Here is a 20,567-nt window from a genome sequence, read left to right on the forward strand (position 1 = left end):
AGGAGTTTCTGTATAGTACAGATTCCTGGACTCTGAACATGACCCTTCCTGCTCTCTGAGACCCACATGTGATCCCAAGAGCTGCCTTCTAACTGGCAGTTGGGCCCTTGGCAGAACTGTGACCATTTTAACCATCAGGCAGGTGGAGCAGGGCTGCCTGGGGCAAGGCCACAAAGGAAGCTTGTGAGGAATGGCCCGGGCCCTCTGCACCCTCGCCTGCTTCTGCCCGTCCCACTCTGGAAACCCCTCTGCAGCCTGCCCACAGAGTCCCGCACCCTGCCGGGCACACCGGCCACATACTCACATGCCTTTTGGCCCTGGGTGCTCCCGTAGGGCCCTCAGCCAGCCTGGGCAGTCCCATAAGGCTGGGCTCTGGGTGAAACCATGAATGAGACACCCTGTCCTCAGAGCTCACAAAGAGAAGTTATAAGCCCAGAGCCCACTGAGTTCCTATAATCGGTATTTTGGGGGAGAGAGGAGAGCGTTCATAATCTTCTGGTGCCTTGTACTTCTGCTCTGTACTTATGGTCACCTCTAGGTTCCATTCAGCCAGCATCCTACCTGACATCCCCAGCAGACACACACACCCCACACATAGTTCTCCCCATGCACTTACACAGACTTACATGCACAGAAACTCCACTTGTACACACACACACACACCACACACACACTCACATTCCCCCTACACTTACACAAATTCACACACACAGACACATTCACACCATACACACTCCACACATACACCTCTATACACAGTATACACATCGCCTTCACACCCACACCCTAACAAACCCACATCGTGTTCACACTCCTGAGCCATTCTCTTAGAAGAGTCTCTCTCTGCTGTGACTGTGTGGCCCTGGCTCCCAGCGCCCAGCTGCCTCAGTGCCCATGAACTTGTAGGAATCCCTGAGAAGTGCGTCATTTGTCTCGAGGGCAATTGGAAAATCAGTTCCACACACCTAGTTCCCACATGAACAGTGGGACAGAAGCCCACCTAAAGGCTTGTCTTCTGGGATCTAGATCATTTTCTGCACAGGTGTGGGTCCCTTGCGGTCACATGACCCATGCTTAGCTCCTCATGACCCCCTGGCCAGCCTACAGGTGAGAGACCTCCCAAGCTCAACTCTGTGAGAGGCCCTGGGGGTTGGGGAGAGAGAAGTCGATGTAGCTCCTGTCCCCCAGGACACAGTGGGACAGACAGGAGAGTAAAGCCCAAGGTCAGAATGAGAAAAGCCCAGAGGGTGGAGACACGGGGAGAGCGGGAGGGGAAGGATGGGGCCGGGGCTCACCTCGCATCTCCCCCTCTCCCCAGCTCTTAAAGTGTGGCATCGGCTCTGCCTGGAATGGAGAATGTCCAGGAGAAAAGCAAAGAAGGGAGTATCCTTTTCCTTTGATGATTGAGTGAAAATGTGCTGGAGAAGCCGTTGATCCATCCAGTGATTCACTTAGTATTTTGTAACAGTGGACAGACACTGGCCTGTTCTCCAGCCCTGCCTCCCTGGCTGAGGTGTGATATGGGGGACTCTGTACAGGGACGAGGTTGAATTCCAAGGTCTTTAAGACCTGTCTAGCTCAAACCATCTAAGCTTCTACTTCCTAAACAGTGTAGGGATACCAGAGGGATGTGTATGGAGGGACAGTGTGGGGCAGGGAGTGAGAAACAGTAATACTGCTCTTTACAGTGAACATTGATTTGTATCTCATAGGTACAAGTCAAGTCTTTACTGGAAGGAAGGTTTCTATATACGCAGATATGATTTCAGTGTGGTTCAGCCTACTTCACATGAGATGGCTTCCTCAGCAGACGCCTCCTCCCAAGTCCCGCCTGCCTCCTCTGCCCAGCCCTGCACAGCCACTGCTCATGACACAGGGTTAGCATGCCACTCACGTGGTCCGCCCCAAACCTCAGGCAACACCCAGAAGCTGTAATTGAGGTCCAGAGAGGTAGTCTGATTTGCCCAGTGGGAAACAAGGTAGTTGTTTATTATCTATTTACCTGTTTCTTTATACTCTGCCATGTTATGAAAAATGTGTTTATATGTATGTACACACATACCTACACACAAGATAAAAAATGTATGTTATATGTGTATATGCACACAAGAAAATCAAGGCATAGGGAAAATAAAGGTAGGAAGACAAGGGAAAGTCAGAGATAAAGTCATACTCAAAATATACACCATGGCTGAGTGGCCAAAAAGTGAGAAAGAGAGAAAATGTGATCTGTAGGAGAAGCATGGGTTTTTATAGTACAGTTCACCCTCTGTATCTGCAGGGGATTGGTTCACAGACCCGCCCCCACCGCCAACCCCGCCACTACAGATACCAAAATCCGTGGATCCTCCAGTCCCTTGTATAAAATGGTGTGTATTTGCATATAATCTATGCACATTCTCCCATATACTTGAAATCATCTCTAGATTATTTATAATACCTAATACAGTTGACCGTTGAACAGTGCAGGTGTTGGGGGCACCGACACCCCCTGCACTTGAAAATCCACACATAACTGCAGTCTGCTCTCTGCATCCTTGGATTCCCAATTGCGAATGGAAAATACAGTTGACCTTTGAACAACACAGGTTTGAACTGTGCGGGTCCACTTACACATGGACTCATTAAAAAATGTAAATGCTATGGAGATAGTTTACACTGTATTGTTTAGGGAATAATGACAAGAAAAAAAAGTCGAGTCATGCTCAGTATAGACACATTCCCCCTTACAACCATCATAGGCCTAACTACACTGTACCCGTCAGCAACAACGAAACATTTTTTTCCCCGAATATTTTCAATCCGAGGTTGTTTGAACCTACAGATGTGGAACCCGCAGACATGGAGGGCAGACTATACGCAAGGGAGAAAGAATTTCTCCCATATCCTCCAATAGGGGCTGCAAAAACATCCCTAGGATGCCAGCAACAGCGCCTGTAGCAGGCCTTCTTATACCTCCCACCCCCTCCCCCGCCCCAGTGCAGCCCACAGCAGGTGCTGAAGCCCTGCCCAAGAGGAGACTTCCTGTGTGGCTGAGGGCCTGGTCTTCAGCTGTGATCGGGCCGGCGTGATGGGTTCCCAGCCTGGTCAGGGCAGAGGGAACAGCCTGGCTGTGCATTTTGAACCCACTCCTCTGGTGGTTCTGATCAGTGCTCCTCCAGCCCACAGTGCCCAGGACATCAGTGGAAAGGGCTGGAAAGAGGCCTGTGCTGAGGCCCTTCCCAAGGGATGTGGTTTCTCACAGTGGCATCCTCAGTGTCTGAGTGACACTAGGACCCACGTAGCCTTGTGCTTTGAGATGGGGGATCCATGCCTGGTTGGCAGGCTCTGCACCTCCAGTGCACCTTGGGGTGGGACTGACAAGTAACAAGGCCTCGGCCTCAGCTGGGAGTCTGTGTTCCAGCACCAGTCATCAGGAAGGTTTCTGAGAAAGGGTCTGTCCTACTTGTGTTTGGATGATCAACCCACAGCCCAGAACAAGCTTTGCTCTGGGTGAGTAGGAGGGAGGGCCGGGGAAGAGGAGGAGGGGTGGGAGCTGGTGACCCTGCATCCTTCCTTCCTAGGGCAAGTAAAGAGCAGAGTCCCTGGGTGTTTGTGGAGGGATGGAGGAGATGCGCAGGGCAGCTGAGGGGTGCACAGGGTTGTAAGCCAGGGTGGTAGCATCTCTGCGAGAATTGTCTTCCTTAGCCCAGCCCCCCAAAGTGATTGACATCAAGCTGGACAAACCCCAGGAGCCCCCAGCCAGCGAGGGCGGCTGCTCCTGCTAATGCAGCCTGACCTGCCGGCTTCCTCTGACACTACTCGCTTGTTGTGTTGCTTCCTATTGGTTAGCTTCCTAAAGGGGGTGGGAAATGAGCTTATCAAGATGGGAGGATTTTTCTTTTCTCTCTGTCTCTAGGAATAGGGTGGGGTGGGGAGGGAGGCTGGGCATCAGGGATCACGTCACTCTTAACAGCTGTTACTTAAACAACTATTTTTTGGTTTGGTTGTAATATATTGTACTTTATTAAGATTGCCAAAAACTGTTAAAATTTAAAAAAAAAAATTTAAATCATGTGTATACAACTTTTTGCCAGATAAAAATGTAGTCATTTTTATTTGAAAGATGTGCTTTTTTGTTTTTGTATATTTGTAAACTTATAGAGAACCTTTTCCACACACCTCCTCCTTCCTGTCCTCTTTGAACTGTTCATCACTTCTGCCCTCTTCCCACCCCCAGCCCAGTAAACTAAAACATTAACTGGGCAACTTAATTAGGCTCCAATCCCTGGCCGTCTGGCCCAGACCAACCAACCAGGCCTTGCCTGGTTAAATCAAACACTGATTGAACAAAACGGCCTCTGTAGAAGTGGCTCTGACTCTGTCCTTCTGTGGCTACAGTGGAACATCGGCCATGGCCTCGAGCTGAAGCTAAGGCCTTGTGGACTGCAGGGAGCCCAGCAGCAGGCCCCACTGGAGTTATTTCTGCCTCTCCCTTCCCCTCTCTGAAAAGCCTTGAAGGGGGTGGAGGGCAGTTGTCACAGGCAACCTTGTGTTTTCTGTGGCCTGCCCAGTGATTGGCAGAGCAAGAGGTCATTGGAAGGAAGGACGAGGTGCTGTTGGCAGCTGTGAGCAGTGTCACCGTGTGGTTTATTGACTTGGGGCACCATGTGTACTTCTGGAAATTTTTTAACCAACCTGCCCAGCGTTCAGCACACATATTTGGATTGAATCTATAGGAGAGGCAAAAAGAAACTCAGTGTGTGCCTCCTGAAACCCTCCTCCTTGGATGCCAGGGACGCTGGAGCCTGTATCACACAGTATTAATCCATTTGTGATTGGGGAAGGGAGGGTTGTCTGCAGAACCACCACCTTGAAGATACATGTTCTCAGGTCCTTGGTGGTTAATACTGTTGAGTGCTGTTCTGGAAAAGCTGACTTCTTGATGTGTTTTTGCTCCACTGGCACAGTGGAGTTGTTTGTGCACATACCTTTGTGCATATTGTAGTAGCACTCTGGTTGGCTGACGTGTGGTGTCCAGAAGGCTGCCCAGAGAGTCATCCTTACCATTTTTGACTCATTTCTGAGAAGGACTAAGTCTGAGGACCTGTAAAATCTCTGAAGAGAGCTCTCTCTTCTCACTAAGTGATTTAACCCACTTGGCCTGTATTCCAAATAGACCCAGACTCACTGACCCCGAGCCTGCACGACGCCAGGCAGTGGACAGCGACTCGGGCCACAAACAGTAAAACCTGCTCTCCAAGCTGGCATTGATTCTTCTTCCTGGCTGCTGCTGGGCATGTCATAGGTGAGCGAAATGACCGTCTGGGGTGTGGTAGGGGGTGAATTCCTCCACAAAGCAGCACTCAAACAAGTTATTGCAGTGAATTTTGGGACTTCTCAGAAATGAATCCAAGATGGCAGCCAGCAAGTTCAGTGAAACCTGGCAGGACTCACTGATATTTGTCCAGTGAGCCTGTCACACACTCTCTGCTAAGGAGGCCGTATGTCAGAGCTGATCTTTAAAGAGAAATTTATCTTCAGGTGAAAAAAGAGGAAGCAGGATTCCCACTGAGCTCCTCTTCCAAAAGGCAAAGACCAATGTATGAACGTAATTCTAATGTCATGTGTTTAGTTTTTATATGTGTGTACATAATTATATAGAGAGATAGACTTGTGTATACACCTTCCACACACACATTCTCACAGAGGTACATGTGCTCAATGTATATTCTTGTTTTTCCTGCTCTCAAGTTGGAACTTGCATTGTGATTACAGTTTTCGAAATTCAAAAGTACTGCAACGTGTTGAAATAAGTAATATTGTCAAAAACTTGTGATTGTCTTGCCATCAATAAAATAATTACATAGATGTGTTACACTACAGGCAAAAATAGCCCACGAGAATATGTGCACCATTTCTCCCTCTGTGTACTTATATGCACGGGTGTGCATGCCACGTGGGCCAGCACCTCCCCACCATGGCACACCCCTAAGTGGTGCTTGTTGGAAGAGTGCTTACTTACCTCGTGAGAATTTAAAGGAGTCAATGTTACAGCATCTGGCCTGAGTGGCAGTGAGGGCCATTGCTTGTGGCCTCTGGGACAGCCCCAATTTACAGTGATCTGCACTGGGTCTCGGTGAATGAATGTATGGTAGATTTTTACCTTCTTGGTACTAAAGAGTAGCTTTTCTTTAAAACATTCCTATAAAAAAAAAAAAAGTAGAAACTCAGTTCCCTTTCCATGTGTATACATATCTTAAGGCACCATGAACTTTGTTTTTCCCTTCACAACCTAGAGAAGCAGTAGGAGGCGCAGTAGATAGTGTTTGGCCTGATGTGGCCTCTGTGAGCCCTGCCTTTCCTAGCACATACACGACATCTTCTTTTGAGTCCAGGCTCTCCCCAGCGTATCTAAGTGGGCCTCTGAAGATGAAGGCAGTTGCCTCCTTATCTTGTCCTTTTGCCATGACATTCCATGGCCTGATTTCCACCCCTCATTTCCTGGCATCTGTTAGGCCAGCCAGACAATGCAGAAGTGCATTGGGTCTTTGGTTCTCGTTTTGAGCAGGTGCGATCACTGTCCTCTTGCTTGTAGGTTAAGATCTTGACTCAAAGAGTTAAAGTTCAATAATAAAATGATCAGGTTCCCTTGAAGATGTCATGAAATTGCCTCAGCATCTTTGCCAAAAATAGGTGGGCTAGTACAAGGCAAAGTGGAGGAATCCTTTTAGGAAATTATCTCAATTTAGCCAGTGGCTCAGTCCCTTTCCTGAGACTAGCCTCGACTTGGGAGATGAGCGGGGTCATCTTCTTGAGGCCCTCTTTTTCTTTGAGGATGTCGAAGAGCTTCTGTTTCACAGGTATCTGAAAAGTTGAGCGTAAGATGGAAAAAGCAGATAGCATATTTATTAATGCACGTAACATGCCAGAATGAAAGTGTGACAAAAGCATCTGGAGTCCTGGAAATGCAGTTGTATAGTCCAAGGTAAGCACGCTTGGTGATTTACAAGCAGGTTTCTTTCGGTTAGAGGCTATCGCTGTCACCATTTTCTTTTCATCCTCTTCAATTCTTTAATGTTCCCAGGTCCAAGGAACAGTGGCGAGATCAATTTAAGTGTCTCAGGCAACAGAAACGAGAATTGAAGTGGTGGTAACTAAAGGTGCAGACACATCTTGAGTATGTCTCTGTCCTCCTGGTGGCCAGCCAGTGCTGAGAGCCCCTGCCCTCAAGTCCCAGGTGTGACAATAATGGCACCGCTGGCTTCGGTGTTGTGCAGGCAGAGCAGCCTCATTTCTTCACAGGGTGGAAGGCAGGTGAGGATGTCAGGGTGTGAGAACATGTAGCTGATGACTGGATGTATGTCTGAGTCACATGAGGTCTGTCTGTCTGCATCAAGCAACTGGATTGTATGTTCACTAGTTTCCAAACTACCTCTCCCCCAAGAATGTGAGGCATTGTCACCTGGCTACAGAAATGTGAAGCAGGGGTCTTGTAACCCTTCCTGTTTCAAAGGCAGGAAAACCAAGACAGAGAAGGTTGACTTGCTTACAGTCACCCAGCAAGCTGGAAGCAGTCAGAACCAAGATGTTTCTGTCTTCATCCTTAGCCGACCTGTGTGTATGAATGTGACTGTGCACTTGCGCATGAAGGACTGCTGTGTATGGGTGCTCCTCAGACCATCTCTACTCTGGTGAGGACATGAGACTGTTCAGTGTATCTAAGTGAGCCACGAAAAAATCCGCATACATTTCAGGCTCCTCCATTGCAAATTAGGGCCAGTTCCCCAAACCTACTCTGATTGTTGTGGGCACTCACAGACCAGGGCACCCTTTGAATTTTTGTTTGAAATGAACTAGGCGTTCCAAAACCCTGGGCTCTCAATGTGTAAACTTCCTGGACATCAGACCTGTGTGGGTGACACTCCTGGCGGGGTATGGTGTATCCTTGCAGTAGGGTTTGGGTGCTTCCCTCCAGTGGGAAGCCTCCATACATCGAAGGCTGGCCCCTACCACGTGGTGTTTGTCAACTCCTCCCCTCGGTTTCCCTCACCCATCCCCAAAAAGTGACTGGGCATGAGGAGCACAGAGGGTGGCATTTCCATCTCTTACTGGCTCAGCAGGCATAAATGGCCACATTGACTTTACATAAAACTGTGTAAAATGTGGAAGACTCAGCATGTTGATCAAACAATAAACTGTCCTAATTCTCAAAACAAAGTTTCTTGTCTAATGTCTCTTAAGTGGTACAATCATATATGGGGGCGGGATGCGGAAACATTTCTTCAAGTGAATGCTGCATGAAGACCCTCCTATGTCCAATGGTATGTCCACCACCCAAAGCCTTTTGCTTTTTCCTCCTACTCACTTGGACTCTCCGCCAGCTAAGAAGGGGGAAAGGTAGGACACGCTTATTTTCATAATCTCCATTCTGCCTACAGGCTGATGGAAAGGGAAACTCCACGCAGAACTGAGACTCGGGGTGTGTTAATACCTTCTGTTCCTGCTTTCCATTTGCCATGGCTGAGGGGTGATAATGGGGGTGGCTGCAGGGACTGGATCACTTTTCCTCCTGGTAATTTCCAGGAGACCATTTACAGGTAAGAATTTAAGGGGAACCATCTTCAACCTTTCAGGTGGCACCAAGCTGCCAAATACCACCTCCGACTTCACCCCCACATCAATTAGAGAACATTTCTGAGAGGCCCCTTCACATCTATCATCTCCGGAGTAAGAGATGCTTTGAAGGCCAGGAGAGTTGTGGGACCAATCCTTAGAGGACAGAGAGGCCATGAGTGGGCACAGGCCAATTGCCCTGGCCTGTGAATGCTAGGAATCCTGGGCTGTGGCATAAGCCAAGTTCTCCAGGTCTCATTCTCCAAGTTCACCTTCACTAATTATCTTTCTCCTTTAAAGGTTCTAAAGTTTCTGGAACACCCTCCAATCTACCACCTCAAGGAACCCATCTCTGATTAGGAGGAAATAGATGGCGGCCAGATGTAAAATGTGAGGTAGAGGAAGGAGGTAAGGGGACGGTCAAGGGCAGAGGCCTGAGAGCCAGCGTGCACAAGATGAAAGCCAGAGTATAGCTGTTCCAAGAATTTAAGGTGAACCATAAATTCCCCAAGGTTATGGTACACAGAGGAACATGACTTCAGACAGCAAAGGGCGTAATCTCACTGAGGATGGTATTACACGCACAACTGTCCAGCAGCCCCTTCCCTTACCAGGTGTTGGGATTCCCTGGATGAGAATGTGAACATTACTGAGTTGTGTCCTGCCTAAGTGCCTGCGTGGATCAAGAGATGGTGCTCAAGGTGGCTTTCCCTAACACTGTAGCTGCGTTTTGCTGTCCAGTAACTAAGAGCAGAAAAAGGAGCTTTGACGATTCTATGCTAACCTCTAATTTTTTTTTAAAGCCTATTTCAGTTGAAACAAAATTATCTTAAGTCAACACACCACCAAGTGCCACACAGTAACAGGGACACAGGGAGACACTGGAACCCCAGGAGTCATGGAGACACAGGCCATGGGAAGAAGTGGCAGCTCTATTGGGGCAGTGTGGCTGGCACAGCTGCCCAAGAACGCAAGGATAGCAAAGGCGAAGCTGAGGGCAGCACTGAGGCAGCTGACCCTGGGGCCCACACGGTGCTCAGGGGTCCAACACAGCCATGATGGAGGGAAGAGGAGCCACACTAAAAGGGCACATTTTTTTGCACTTGAGAATGGGACCATGCCATATACCTCATGAAGCAGGAATTGTTCTGTGCTTAGTATTCCCAGAGCCTTGCATGGTTCTCAGAGTCTTCTGAATGAATGCTACGTAAGGCTCTTGTGAGTAATCAACAATTTATAGCTGAAGAGAAATTGAGATGATTTTCCTGCACAAAAGCCAAGTATAATATTCACTTTTTAAAAAATACGTGAAGGACTGAAATAGAGGAGGTAAGCACCTTAATTACTGCTAACAATCCTTAAGGTGAGAATGGACATCGACCAATTGTAGCTTTGATAATTCTGTGCTAAACTTGAACCGTAAAAAAAAGGCAGCAACATAATATTCTGGCTGAAATGATCTCAAGTTGACAGACCATGGCCAAGTGCCTTACACAAAGCAGGACCAGTGGGATCTCAGGAGGCACTGAGACAGAGGCCATGGGACAAGTTAAGTAGCAAACCCCAGGGACTCCCCAAAAACAGTAGCTGTTGATCAGGAACCAGAGCCCCAGCAAACAGGCAGGTGCCTGGCAATAGAGGGGCTACTAAGGCCCAGAAACCCTGGGAAAAGGGACTTTAAGAGCTGGGATAGAGAATAAAGAATAAAGAATAGTGCAGGCAGTACCTAGACCCCTTGGTCTGTGTGTGTGCCCCATATCCCATGGAAGATTCCTTTCCAGAAGCTCCATTTACCAATGGAGTACTCAGGGCTTATTTGTCACAGCTGTCACTCTACAGCAGCATCTCACCGTGGCCTGCTCCTCTCCCTTAGCAAGGAACAGTCACTCACATGAGGTGGCAGCTACCCTAGAAGCAGGTCTCACTGTCTACACACACACAGTGGCTCAGACGCTGCTGTGTTCTCAAGAAGGAGGTGTTTCAAGCCACAGTTGTCTCGTCTATCACTGTCATGCCTTGTCTGCCAGTCCCCACATCCTAACATCCTTCTTTCCACTCCGGCCACACTTGCCTCCCATCTCATGAAGAAGTGGGCTTACTTTGACTAAATGGCTTCAGGGCCATAAGAAAACACCAGCAGAGTAAAGAACACTTGACTTCTCATCAAAATCCCTTCCTGGCTCCCAAGGACTAGTCACCATGACCTCATCCTGGCCCAAACCTACAAGGATGAGATGACTATATCACAGGAGTAGGAAGCAGGATAACAGGGCCCGAGAGAGACTCTATAATCTGCTTGCGTACTTCACCCTGTGAGAAAAAACTAAACAGGGCTTGTGGTCCAAAGGACTTAAAAACAATGCATACTAAAGGCACACTCCAGGTCAGACCATTCTGAGGTGCTCCCAGGAGCCCCATGTGCCTGTGTAAGGGCATGTTAAGCATGCTGATTCCTGAGACCCCACCAGAGCTGCTCTCGAATTGAACGTTTAAGAGCAGGGTCCTCAAATCAGCTGTTTTAACAAGCATCAGAGAATTCTGATGCACACTGATATCTGAGACTCGCTGCCTGAAACATAACTTTCCTTTTTCAGATGATCACCTTTAGGCCTTGAATAAAATTCAACCTTGCTCTCCACCTTCTTCAGTCACTTTTTTAGTGTATGGCTTCTTTTAATAAAGTAAAGCACTTTAACCAGGAAAAAAAGAAAAAAAAAAAAAGCTGAGAACCCATGCTTCTCAACAGAAGCATCAAGCCATTGATTTTTACTCACATGAACACCTACTGTGATTATGTGAATGGGTCATGTTCATCACATTTGATTTGATTTTTGGTTCACAGTTCTTACCCACTTCCTTAAATTGCCACTTGGTGAGTAAGGAAAGGGCAAGAACTAAGAGTCTAAAGGACAGCAAGAACACTAGTAACAATGAGGCTTTCGAGTAAGAACTCTGCCATGGTCAAGGCCTGACATCTTCTCAGTTTCAGCTTGCATTTATTTCATACACCAGCAGCAAGGTGTATGATACAGGGCTGGGGGTTCCTGTGGGTCATTCTAGCTCTGAATGAGAGCTAGAGTACTCTCATTCAGAGCTAGAATGACCCACAGGAAGGGTGACAGCAGGCAGAGGCTTGGCCTGTAGTGTACATGGGGACCGTACTCACTGGGACGTTATCGGCTCCATGCTTCTACTTTGACTCTCCCTGATCCATCAAAGCCAAGTTAGGCGCCTCTGCCGCATGCTCCCAGAGCACCCTGCACCTCTCCCGGTACGGCTCTTACCGCACTGTTCGGGGATTTGCTTCTCATTTATCCACAGCCACCCTTGTCTCCTTTTAAGCTTTAGTTGGGCTTATCCCTGTGTGTGAATAGGGATAGAAGAGTTTGCTCCTGTGTACACTGCATTCTTTAGGCCCTGGAAACTTGGAGTTAGGCCTGAATCCTAACACACACTCCCATTTGTACTCATTACATCATTCTATTTAATTGCTTTAAGAGAGACAGGGTGTTTTGTTTACCAAAAAATGTATTAATCATTTATAAAAGCCATAAAAAAGCCATACATTTAAGAAAACAGCAAAGAATATCACTTTGAAAAGGCCAACTTTTTTTTTTAACCATCAGTGAATATGCACTTTCAAAATCTACAGAGAACTTCTTTCATTTTGTATTTGTTCCACAGCATTCTGGCTGAGTACAAAAATAGGAGCTGATCAAACAGCACATGAAGATAGCTCAGGAGCCCTTGGCCACCCAGAAAAACAGAACAGCTCCCAAATCTCCATGTACTCCCCAGTTAGGGAAAACTGGAACACACTAGATAGACCCTTGGCATCTGGAGAGCCAGTGCTTACATTTCTATCATCTGGGAATGACTCCAATGGCTCATGACACGTTTTTGAAACTTAAGTGCTATGAGGCTGGAGTGTGGACAAGTCACTGAGCTGATGAAGACCAGACCCACTGGCGACACAGCCTTGCTATTCTCTATTTCTTCATGTGTTGGGAGACTATATTATAATTGCCCCTACAAATCTGAGAATTCACAAAAGACTAGATGATGTACTTACTGTCCAGGAACCTCAAAGGCAACTGGAAATCAACTGGTTCCATACATAGATTTTTTTCCAAGAAAAAGGTACCAAAGCACGAGACAAGAAAACTTTTGAGATGATAACCATGTTCTCATGATAATATCTTCTCTACGTAGGGTCCACTTGTTTTGGTCTCAAAGACCTTGACCCCACTTCAAGCATACACTAAAAGGATATCACATACACTTTAATAAAGGGAAGGCACACAATCAAATAAAAGTGACTAGTTTGAAAGCAAATAAGGGGAAATGAACTTTAAAAAAAGTTTCAAGCCGAATTCAATGTTAATGTGTTTCTACACAAAGAAATGTTTCTAATTACACCCTTTTCCAAAACTGTCAATCACCACACACACATTTGTGTCTTGTGCTTTGGATCTGCCCCTCAGGCAATTTTAGCGAGCCATTTCTCCAAGTCCTGGATGTCAGCAGAGCCAGTGTCCCCTCTTCCACCCTTGGCACTACACTCCAGGAATTCCACTTTGAGAGGCAACTGTGAGAATTCAAATTCTTTGCCTTTCTTTCCCAGCTGAGCAGGGGCAGTGCTGGAACTGTCCAGTGTGCTGGGGGCAGCAGAACGGGTGACTCGTAAAGTATTGCTGTGAGACAAACAGAAAACGAGTCAGGAAGCAAAAGAGTTATGTTTTTTAATATCGCAATTAAAGGCCTTTAGGAAATTAAATTACTTCCTAAAAATTTCACTTAAATACTTAATCATAAAGTTGTCAATTATGCCATTGTTGAATCTTTTACATTTATAGATCATGCTCTTGGACAGAAAGGGGAGATGGGAGCCCAACCTTACATGGCTAGATGACAGCAGGTCAGTACTAGGCCCAAGTCACATCAACTTCTTTCAGCCCAGTGTCCTCTTCCATTAGGATCTACTGCATGATGTTATTTTTAAATATATAAAAAATATATATAAAACATATATATTTTATGTATATTTTATGTACATAAAATATGTATATATAAAATATACGCTGTATTATAAAAACAAGTTTCTGAAAGTTAAAGGTATATAGACAGGGTATTTATATTTATCTTGAATCTGTTTGGACAGAAAGCTGAGAAATCCAGAAATTCCAGATTCTCATCTAATTTGGGCATAATTAACTATTCTCCAATCTCTTAAACCACTAAAACCATCACAATTTAAATCACTCTATTGCCACCTGCTGGCCCTAATAAAGAGTGCATAAGCAATGTCTATTTCTCCCACCTTCTCTGTTATCCAGAAGCAGAGGTATACATACTACCAATCTGTTTTCTTACGAAATAAAGCATTTCTTGGTGTTGTAACATTGCATGAAAATTAGTGAAGAATCCACAAGAAAAACGAAATGATACCTTGTTTAGAAAGAAACACAAATATATACGGACAAAGTATTTTAAAAAATAATACAAAATCAAGATATTACCTTTTAGTGGGGGAAAGGGAAAAGCTTTTGGGAAGGAGCACGTAAGCAAAGTGGTGGGTTCATGGGTATTCATTTTAGTATTCTTTAAACTCAATATATGTGTTATATACATTCCTTTATATATATTTTAAAATAAAACTTAAAAGGAAAAAAAGCCAAACGTTACATGTATTCGGCTCTTGCCATAAGGCCACGTAAATATAGTAAACCTTGTTATTCAGAAGACTGTGAAATGCTTCAAAGCTGACAGGGCCTAATTCTCACTAACACAGGATTACATCAAAATTAGACTCCTAATTTAACTGATACTAACCTTTACAACTTTTTAACATTTTACTTCACTTCCTTTCAATACAGCATTTCCTTCCATATTGTTTTTCTATGTCTCTTTACAGTGAAAAGCAAGTGGACTGAGGAAAACATATGTTTTAAACATGGTAAGACTTGAAATAAACTTAAAAAAATTAATGATTGCTTTTTTCCCCAAAGATAATTTCCAACGATTGCAACAGAATTTTCAGAAAAACGAAATCATCTTATTGTTTCAATTTCCTTAGCCTAATGACAAGCAATACATAGTCTCAAGAGAGTGAGCATCAAGAGTATGGGAAGAGATGATAAACGTGTAATTTCAGAAGGGAGAGAAACCACTGATAGAGTGACATCAGCAAGATGGCAGAATAGGAGTTTCCAGCACAGGTTCTCTTATAAAAACATCAATTTGAATAATCACTCGTGCATGAAAATAATTTCATGAGTGCTAAGGAATCTAGATTAGAGATTATAGCTCCTGGGTGCAGCACCACTACGCCTGCCTTAAAAAATTCTAAAGGGAGTTTTTCAAGGTGAAAAGAAAGGATGCTAATTAACAATATTCAAACATATGAAAGTATAAAAGTCTCTATAACAGTAAGAATATACTCAAATTCAGAATATTCTAATACTGTAATGGTGATGCATTAAAATCACTTTTAACTCTAGCATGAAAGCTTAATACAAAAGTATTAAAAATAACTATGACTCAAAATTACAAACAGAACTACTACCATATGATCCAGCAATTCCATTTTTGGGTATTTATCCAAAGGAACTGAAATCAGGATCTTGAAGAGGTACCTGCACTACTGTGTTCATTGAAGCATTATTCACAATAGCCAATATATGGAAGCAACCTAAATGCCCATCAAAGAATAAATGGGTAAGAAAAAGGTAGAACATATATACAACGGAATATTATTCAGCCCTGGAAAAGGAAATCCTGCCATTTGCAACACAGATGGACCTAGTATTCTTTAAACTCAATATATGTGTTATATATATATATACAACCTTTCTGGCACCAGGGACCAATTCTCCTATGAGAATCTAATGCCTAATGATTTAAGGTAGAGCTGAGGTGGTGATGCTAGCGCTGGGGAGCAGCTGCAAATACAAATGAAGCTTCACTTGCTTGCCCACCGCTCACTTCCTGCTGGGCAGCCTAGTTCCTAACAGGCCACGCACCAGTACCGATCTGTGGCCCAGGGGACCCTTGACCTAGAGGACATTATGCTAACGGAAATAAAAGACATGGACACAGTAAGATAAATACTATATGATCAAACTTATATATGCAATCTAAAAGAGTCAAACACATAAAATCAAAGAATAGCCTGGTAGTTACCAAGGACAGCAGGGAGGGGGAAATGGAGAGTTTATGGTCAAAGGGTATAAAGTTTTAGTTATGCAAATAAATAAGTGCTAGAGCTCTATCACACAGCATAGTCTATATCTAACAATAATACATTATATACTTAAAATTTGCTAATAGGTAGATCTTATGTTAAGTGTTCTCCTAAAACACTCATACACAAATTTAAAGAGGGCAGGAGGAAACTTTGGAAGTAATGGATATTTTTATGGCCTTGATGTTGGTGATGGTTTTATAGGTGTACAATTATCCCCAAATGCATTGAGCTGTATGTACAACTTTTAACATGCCAATTATATATTTCATTAAATGGGTTTAAAATTTTTCTTTTGATGTTCAATTTGAAGCATGATGTCTTTGATAAATCTGATTAAATGGCTTACTTTACTCTTCTATTTATATATTAAAACATTTAAAGCATGTAGAAATAAATGTGTCATTCTCAATTAAAAGGGGAAAAAAAGATGCCACAGAAAATGCCAGACCAAAGACCAGGGCTGGTAAAATTTTTCTGTAAAGAGCAATAAATTAAATATTTTGGGCTTGTGGATGACATATAACATCTGCATATATTTTCCTTTTTTTTTTTTTACCTGCTCTTTAAAAATATAAAACGACTCTTTGCTTGCAGACTCAAAGGAGGAGTTTGTCAGCCTCTGAAGCAAAACATATTCTACTAGACTCTTAAGCTCCTGCGTACAGAAACTACATCACCCTTCTTCCTACAGCCACATCCCAAGTGCAGAGCATGGCACACGCTAGATGAAGCACGAGTGCTTGTTAAATGAATAAATGACTAAGTAAATCGTAGTGGGGGAAAATGTTCTAAAAGCTGAATTTATACAGTTTTCCTCATCAGATTCTTTTCTTTCATAAAAAACTCCTTACACAACAGCAGTAAGAAAACATTACTTGTTTATTACAATGCTAGATGGTATCCCCTATGTAAGCGAGCTGTTAGCTAGCTTACAAACTGGCAGAACACAAGGACTTGCTAGATTCCTTAAAATTCAAAAGGCTGTATAGCTCAATTTATAAATTTTTAAACACCAAAATCAAGCTAAATAATATTGCCACATAGTTTGAAAATAATCAAGCTACAAAACAGAATCATAGATTTTTATATTCTTTCAAAGTGTTCCTTTCTTATGCTGTCAACAAAAATTTCCATGGCTTTCAAATTTTTTAGTTTCTAAGACCTTTCACATCTACTACAAAGGAGCTACAAACAGTAGGGAAATAAATTGAGCTTACAGTCTCAATAACCTCAGACTTTTTTTCCATAAAAATTTAAATTATCTATAAATATTCTATTAATGCTTTTTATAATTCCATTAATTCTTTTTTTCAGTTATTTAACAAGTATATTTCACACTAACCTCAGGCTGTGATAATTGTATACTAAAGACCTCAGGCAGCCATTTCCTAAGTGTTACAATACAGAATTAACCAGTAGGATTTATTCATACTTACAGTTCCTTCTCAAGCTGTTGCTGAATTAACTTTGCTGATTTTGCCATTGTAATGTCTGTAAAGAAATAAAGACGTTGTAGTTTAAACCGGAAAGGGTCTTTTCCCAAAACTTCTTGCACACATGGAAAATACCCATTTAAACCATTAAGTTTCTTCCCCCACTCCCTTTTTTAAAGAGCTTCTTATCACTAGTGGCTTCATTATCAAAATAAGCTTTATATTTGCATGTATGGGTTTTCCTACAATAATGCTTATAAATATATTAAGCTAGTGACTCTAAAATTGACTAGCTCTATCATCAAAGTTTTCCACACCTTAGATCTTTTAAATCAACATATATATAAATCCAGCCAGTGTAACAAAAAGAAAACCTGTCAGCTTAATGATTGTAACAAGAGCCTTCCCTCCAACAGAAATAACCTGTCACATAAAAGTAAACCAAGCACATTTCCAGCTGATATGAAGATGGTATGTTACAGCATCAAGTGCACATTGGTAAGAAACAAGTGCTGGCTGGATATACAGCAGAAGCCAAAAAAATATTACCTCTTCTCCTCACGCTAAATAGAAGAAATAAAGAGAAGGTCAGGTAATGATGCAAAGACCAATTCTTGATTAGGCATTGTTAGTATTATTACCTGATCACTTCTGAGAAATGAGTTGGGCTTTTCAGAGAATCAGAATTTTAGATCTGAAAAGAGGCCTGTAAAGATCAACTAGCTTATTTTACTTTAGAGGTAATGAAACTGAAGCCTGGTTTGTTGGGTGTGATTAAACATTTTTAATGGTTATTGGGCTAAAGAAAAACAACTAGTGCAAACTCCCTTTGATGAAATATGGTAGATGGTAAACTAGTTTGAGAGACTTCATCTGTTCCTCCACAACTGTTTACCTGATATGACGAACTGTCAATTGGAGGAACTTAACTAGGTAAAGTAACATGATTCCTTTGTCATTCCTTAGAACAGCCTATTAAGACTAATGAAAATGCAGGAGTAAATACTTTAAGACTTAAAAATCCTTCAGTTTATAGTTCATTAGCAACTGCCTCTCAACCAAATAATAACAATTGTAGGTAAAAACTATAGTAATTCTTAGTTGCAATCTCAGAAAAAAATGTCAGTTATTAGAGCCAAAAAACAGATGGCACCTTGCTTATTGCAGGCAATTAAGAATGACGGTGTGTTCTTCAAACTCATACTGTCAATGAGAACTTGATACAGAAACTCGGCCACATCTTTCACCTCTCGCTGAAAGGCTGCACTATCCACAACAAACACAACAGCTCTGGAGGGGGAAAAAGAAAAACAAGGATGTGAGCATGCAATAGTGCAGCATTATGTTGAAAAACTATATCCTTAATTTTGTCCAATTCAATCCTAATGAATAACAGACTCACATGCAGGTATGTGCACAGGTGGTCACACAACAACAGTCATTGCACTGTATCTGCAGCAGGACTGGTTCCAGGTTCCACCCCCCGCAATGGATACCAAACTCCATGGATGTTCAAGTCCCTTATATAAAATGGTATAGTATTTGCATATAACCTATGCACATCCTCTCGTAATTTTAAATCACCTCTAGATTAGTTTTAATATGTAATACAATGTAAATGCTATGAAAAGAGTTGTTATGTGTTGTTTAGGGGAAAATGACAAGGAAAAAAGTCTGTACATGTTTAGTACAGACACAACCACCACAGGTCTAACTACATAGCACACACATCAGCAACAGCATAACATTTTCCCCTCAAATATTTTCAATCTTTGGTTGGCTGAACCCACAGTTGGCTAAACCAGAGGATGAGGAACCTATGGATGCAGAGGACACACTGTGCTCACTTAACAAAGGACTACTGGGTACCACTATGTATCAATGACTGTATCTATGAAGACAACAGGAAATGATGCCTGCTCTCAAAGACAAGGAAAATGCCATAAACAAAACTGTATGATAAAATACAAAGACAGATCTATGTACTCGCTGTCACAGGAACAAAGAGGAAGATCATTTACATGAGACCGAGTCAAGAAGACTTAAGGGAGGATATAACAGTTGAGCTGAATTTTAGCCAGACTAAAAATTGGGGCACAGACTGTCTGGAAAGTAGTCTGTGCAAGGCACAAAGGAGTGGAAGGAACATCATGCCTAGGAGAATGCAAGGTAAGATGGTACACAAAAAAGTGTACCAACACAGTAACACTTTCAAACATTATCTCATAAAATTCTCATGAAATCCTAGCAAACGTAGGCATGCCACTCAGAAATGGCTGACCCCAGGGTTCATGGAGGTCCATGCTCTTCCCACTCTAGGATATCAAGCTGCCTTCTGAACACCACCAGAGCAAACAACATGGGTGGCCTTTATATACAGATTTCAGACAAGCCCATTCCACTTCCTACTTACCTGGCTGAAGCCTTAAACCGCTCTAAGAACTGAAGTCTCAAGCTCTCGTGGCCAGGGAGGTCAATCAAGGTCAGACTAGTGCCCTAAGGACAGCGGCAAGAACATTAATGTTTCAGTCCTGATTCATGTTCATAACATAAGCCTTTCATATATGATTTCAGGTATCACATGAGTAGCCAACTAATTAATCAAAAAAAAAGTTCACTATAATTAATTAATCAAATGTTCAGTAAATATCTTGTGTTTATAAATCACAAGTAAAAAGACATTATCCCTAACAAGGCTTATAATATAATCAGAAAAATCAACACAATGTAAAATTACATATACATAAATGTAAATTTGTAAATATGTAAATGTAAAATCACGACTTTGATAAATGTTCTTAGGGTACATGAGAAACATGACCCTGTCTGGGGTAGTCTGGGGTCCATCTGAGGCTAGGGAAATACACTGGTGTGAATAAAAGCAAATACATGTGAATAACAGTAATGAATACTCACAAATGAAATAATATAAGAATCTATATTTTGCCATAAAGCATGCTACCATTACAGGGACCCCCAATCTTTATAACAAAACATTTTTACATTTTCATCATAATTTAAGTATTGATATACTAGACATATCATTTGTTCCAACTCTGTTGATATTTTGTGTCAATTCTTGATCCAGATAATGTCATTGAAACAGGGAGGGGTTGTGCCCCTACTGAGCAGACTCATTAAGTGCTTTTCATTCCAGGCCTTCATTTTTGAGCTCAGGTTCAATGTAGATGTAACTATGCTCAATGATAAGACTCGCAGATGCCCTGGCACATGTATCAGACCTCTGGATCATTTCTTGGACGTTCTACTTTATCCACAGCCAGGCTTAACCA

At 43.0% G+C, this 20,567-nt stretch overlaps 2 protein-coding genes across 4 annotated transcripts in view; one reads left to right on the top strand and one right to left on the bottom strand.

Moving 5' to 3' along the window:
• RAB6B (RAB6B, member RAS oncogene family) overlaps window positions 1-8,199 on the top strand; it is a 58,630-nt gene extending 50,431 nt beyond the window's left edge. Inside the window, exons 7-9 of one of the 3 annotated variants that reach the window (XR_003044920.1) lie at window positions 1,043-1,383; window positions 3,703-6,967; window positions 7,067-8,199. Coding sequence is in view for 1 of the 3 variants with exons in the window: in XM_006907232.3 (XP_006907294.1) it covers window positions 1,328-1,383; window positions 3,703-3,767 (121 nt within the window). In the remaining 2 variants the exon portion in view is untranslated. Of the gene's footprint in view, window positions 1-1,042; window positions 1,384-3,702 lie in introns of all 3 variants that reach the window. The other 2 variants (XR_003044919.1, XM_006907232.3) reach the window with 2 other exon arrangements.
• A 3,904-nt stretch (window positions 8,200-12,103) lies between these two features.
• SRPRB (SRP receptor subunit beta) overlaps window positions 12,104-20,567 on the bottom strand; it is a 12,011-nt gene continuing 3,547 nt past the window's right edge. Inside the window, exons 4-7 of the mRNA XM_006907233.3 lie at window positions 19,688-19,770; window positions 18,428-18,564; window positions 17,278-17,332; window positions 12,104-13,289 (exon numbers count right to left, since the gene is read on the bottom strand). Of these exons, the coding sequence (XP_006907295.1) occupies window positions 13,076-13,289; window positions 17,278-17,332; window positions 18,428-18,564; window positions 19,688-19,770 (489 nt within the window). The 3' untranslated portion in view covers window positions 12,104-13,075. The remainder of the gene's footprint in view (window positions 13,290-17,277; window positions 17,333-18,427; window positions 18,565-19,687; window positions 19,771-20,567) is intronic.

Source organism: Pteropus alecto, unplaced genomic scaffold, assembly GCF_000325575.1.
Source record: "Pteropus alecto unplaced genomic scaffold, ASM32557v1 scaffold92, whole genome shotgun sequence".
NCBI classification, from domain to species: domain Eukaryota; kingdom Metazoa; phylum Chordata; class Mammalia; order Chiroptera; family Pteropodidae; genus Pteropus; species Pteropus alecto.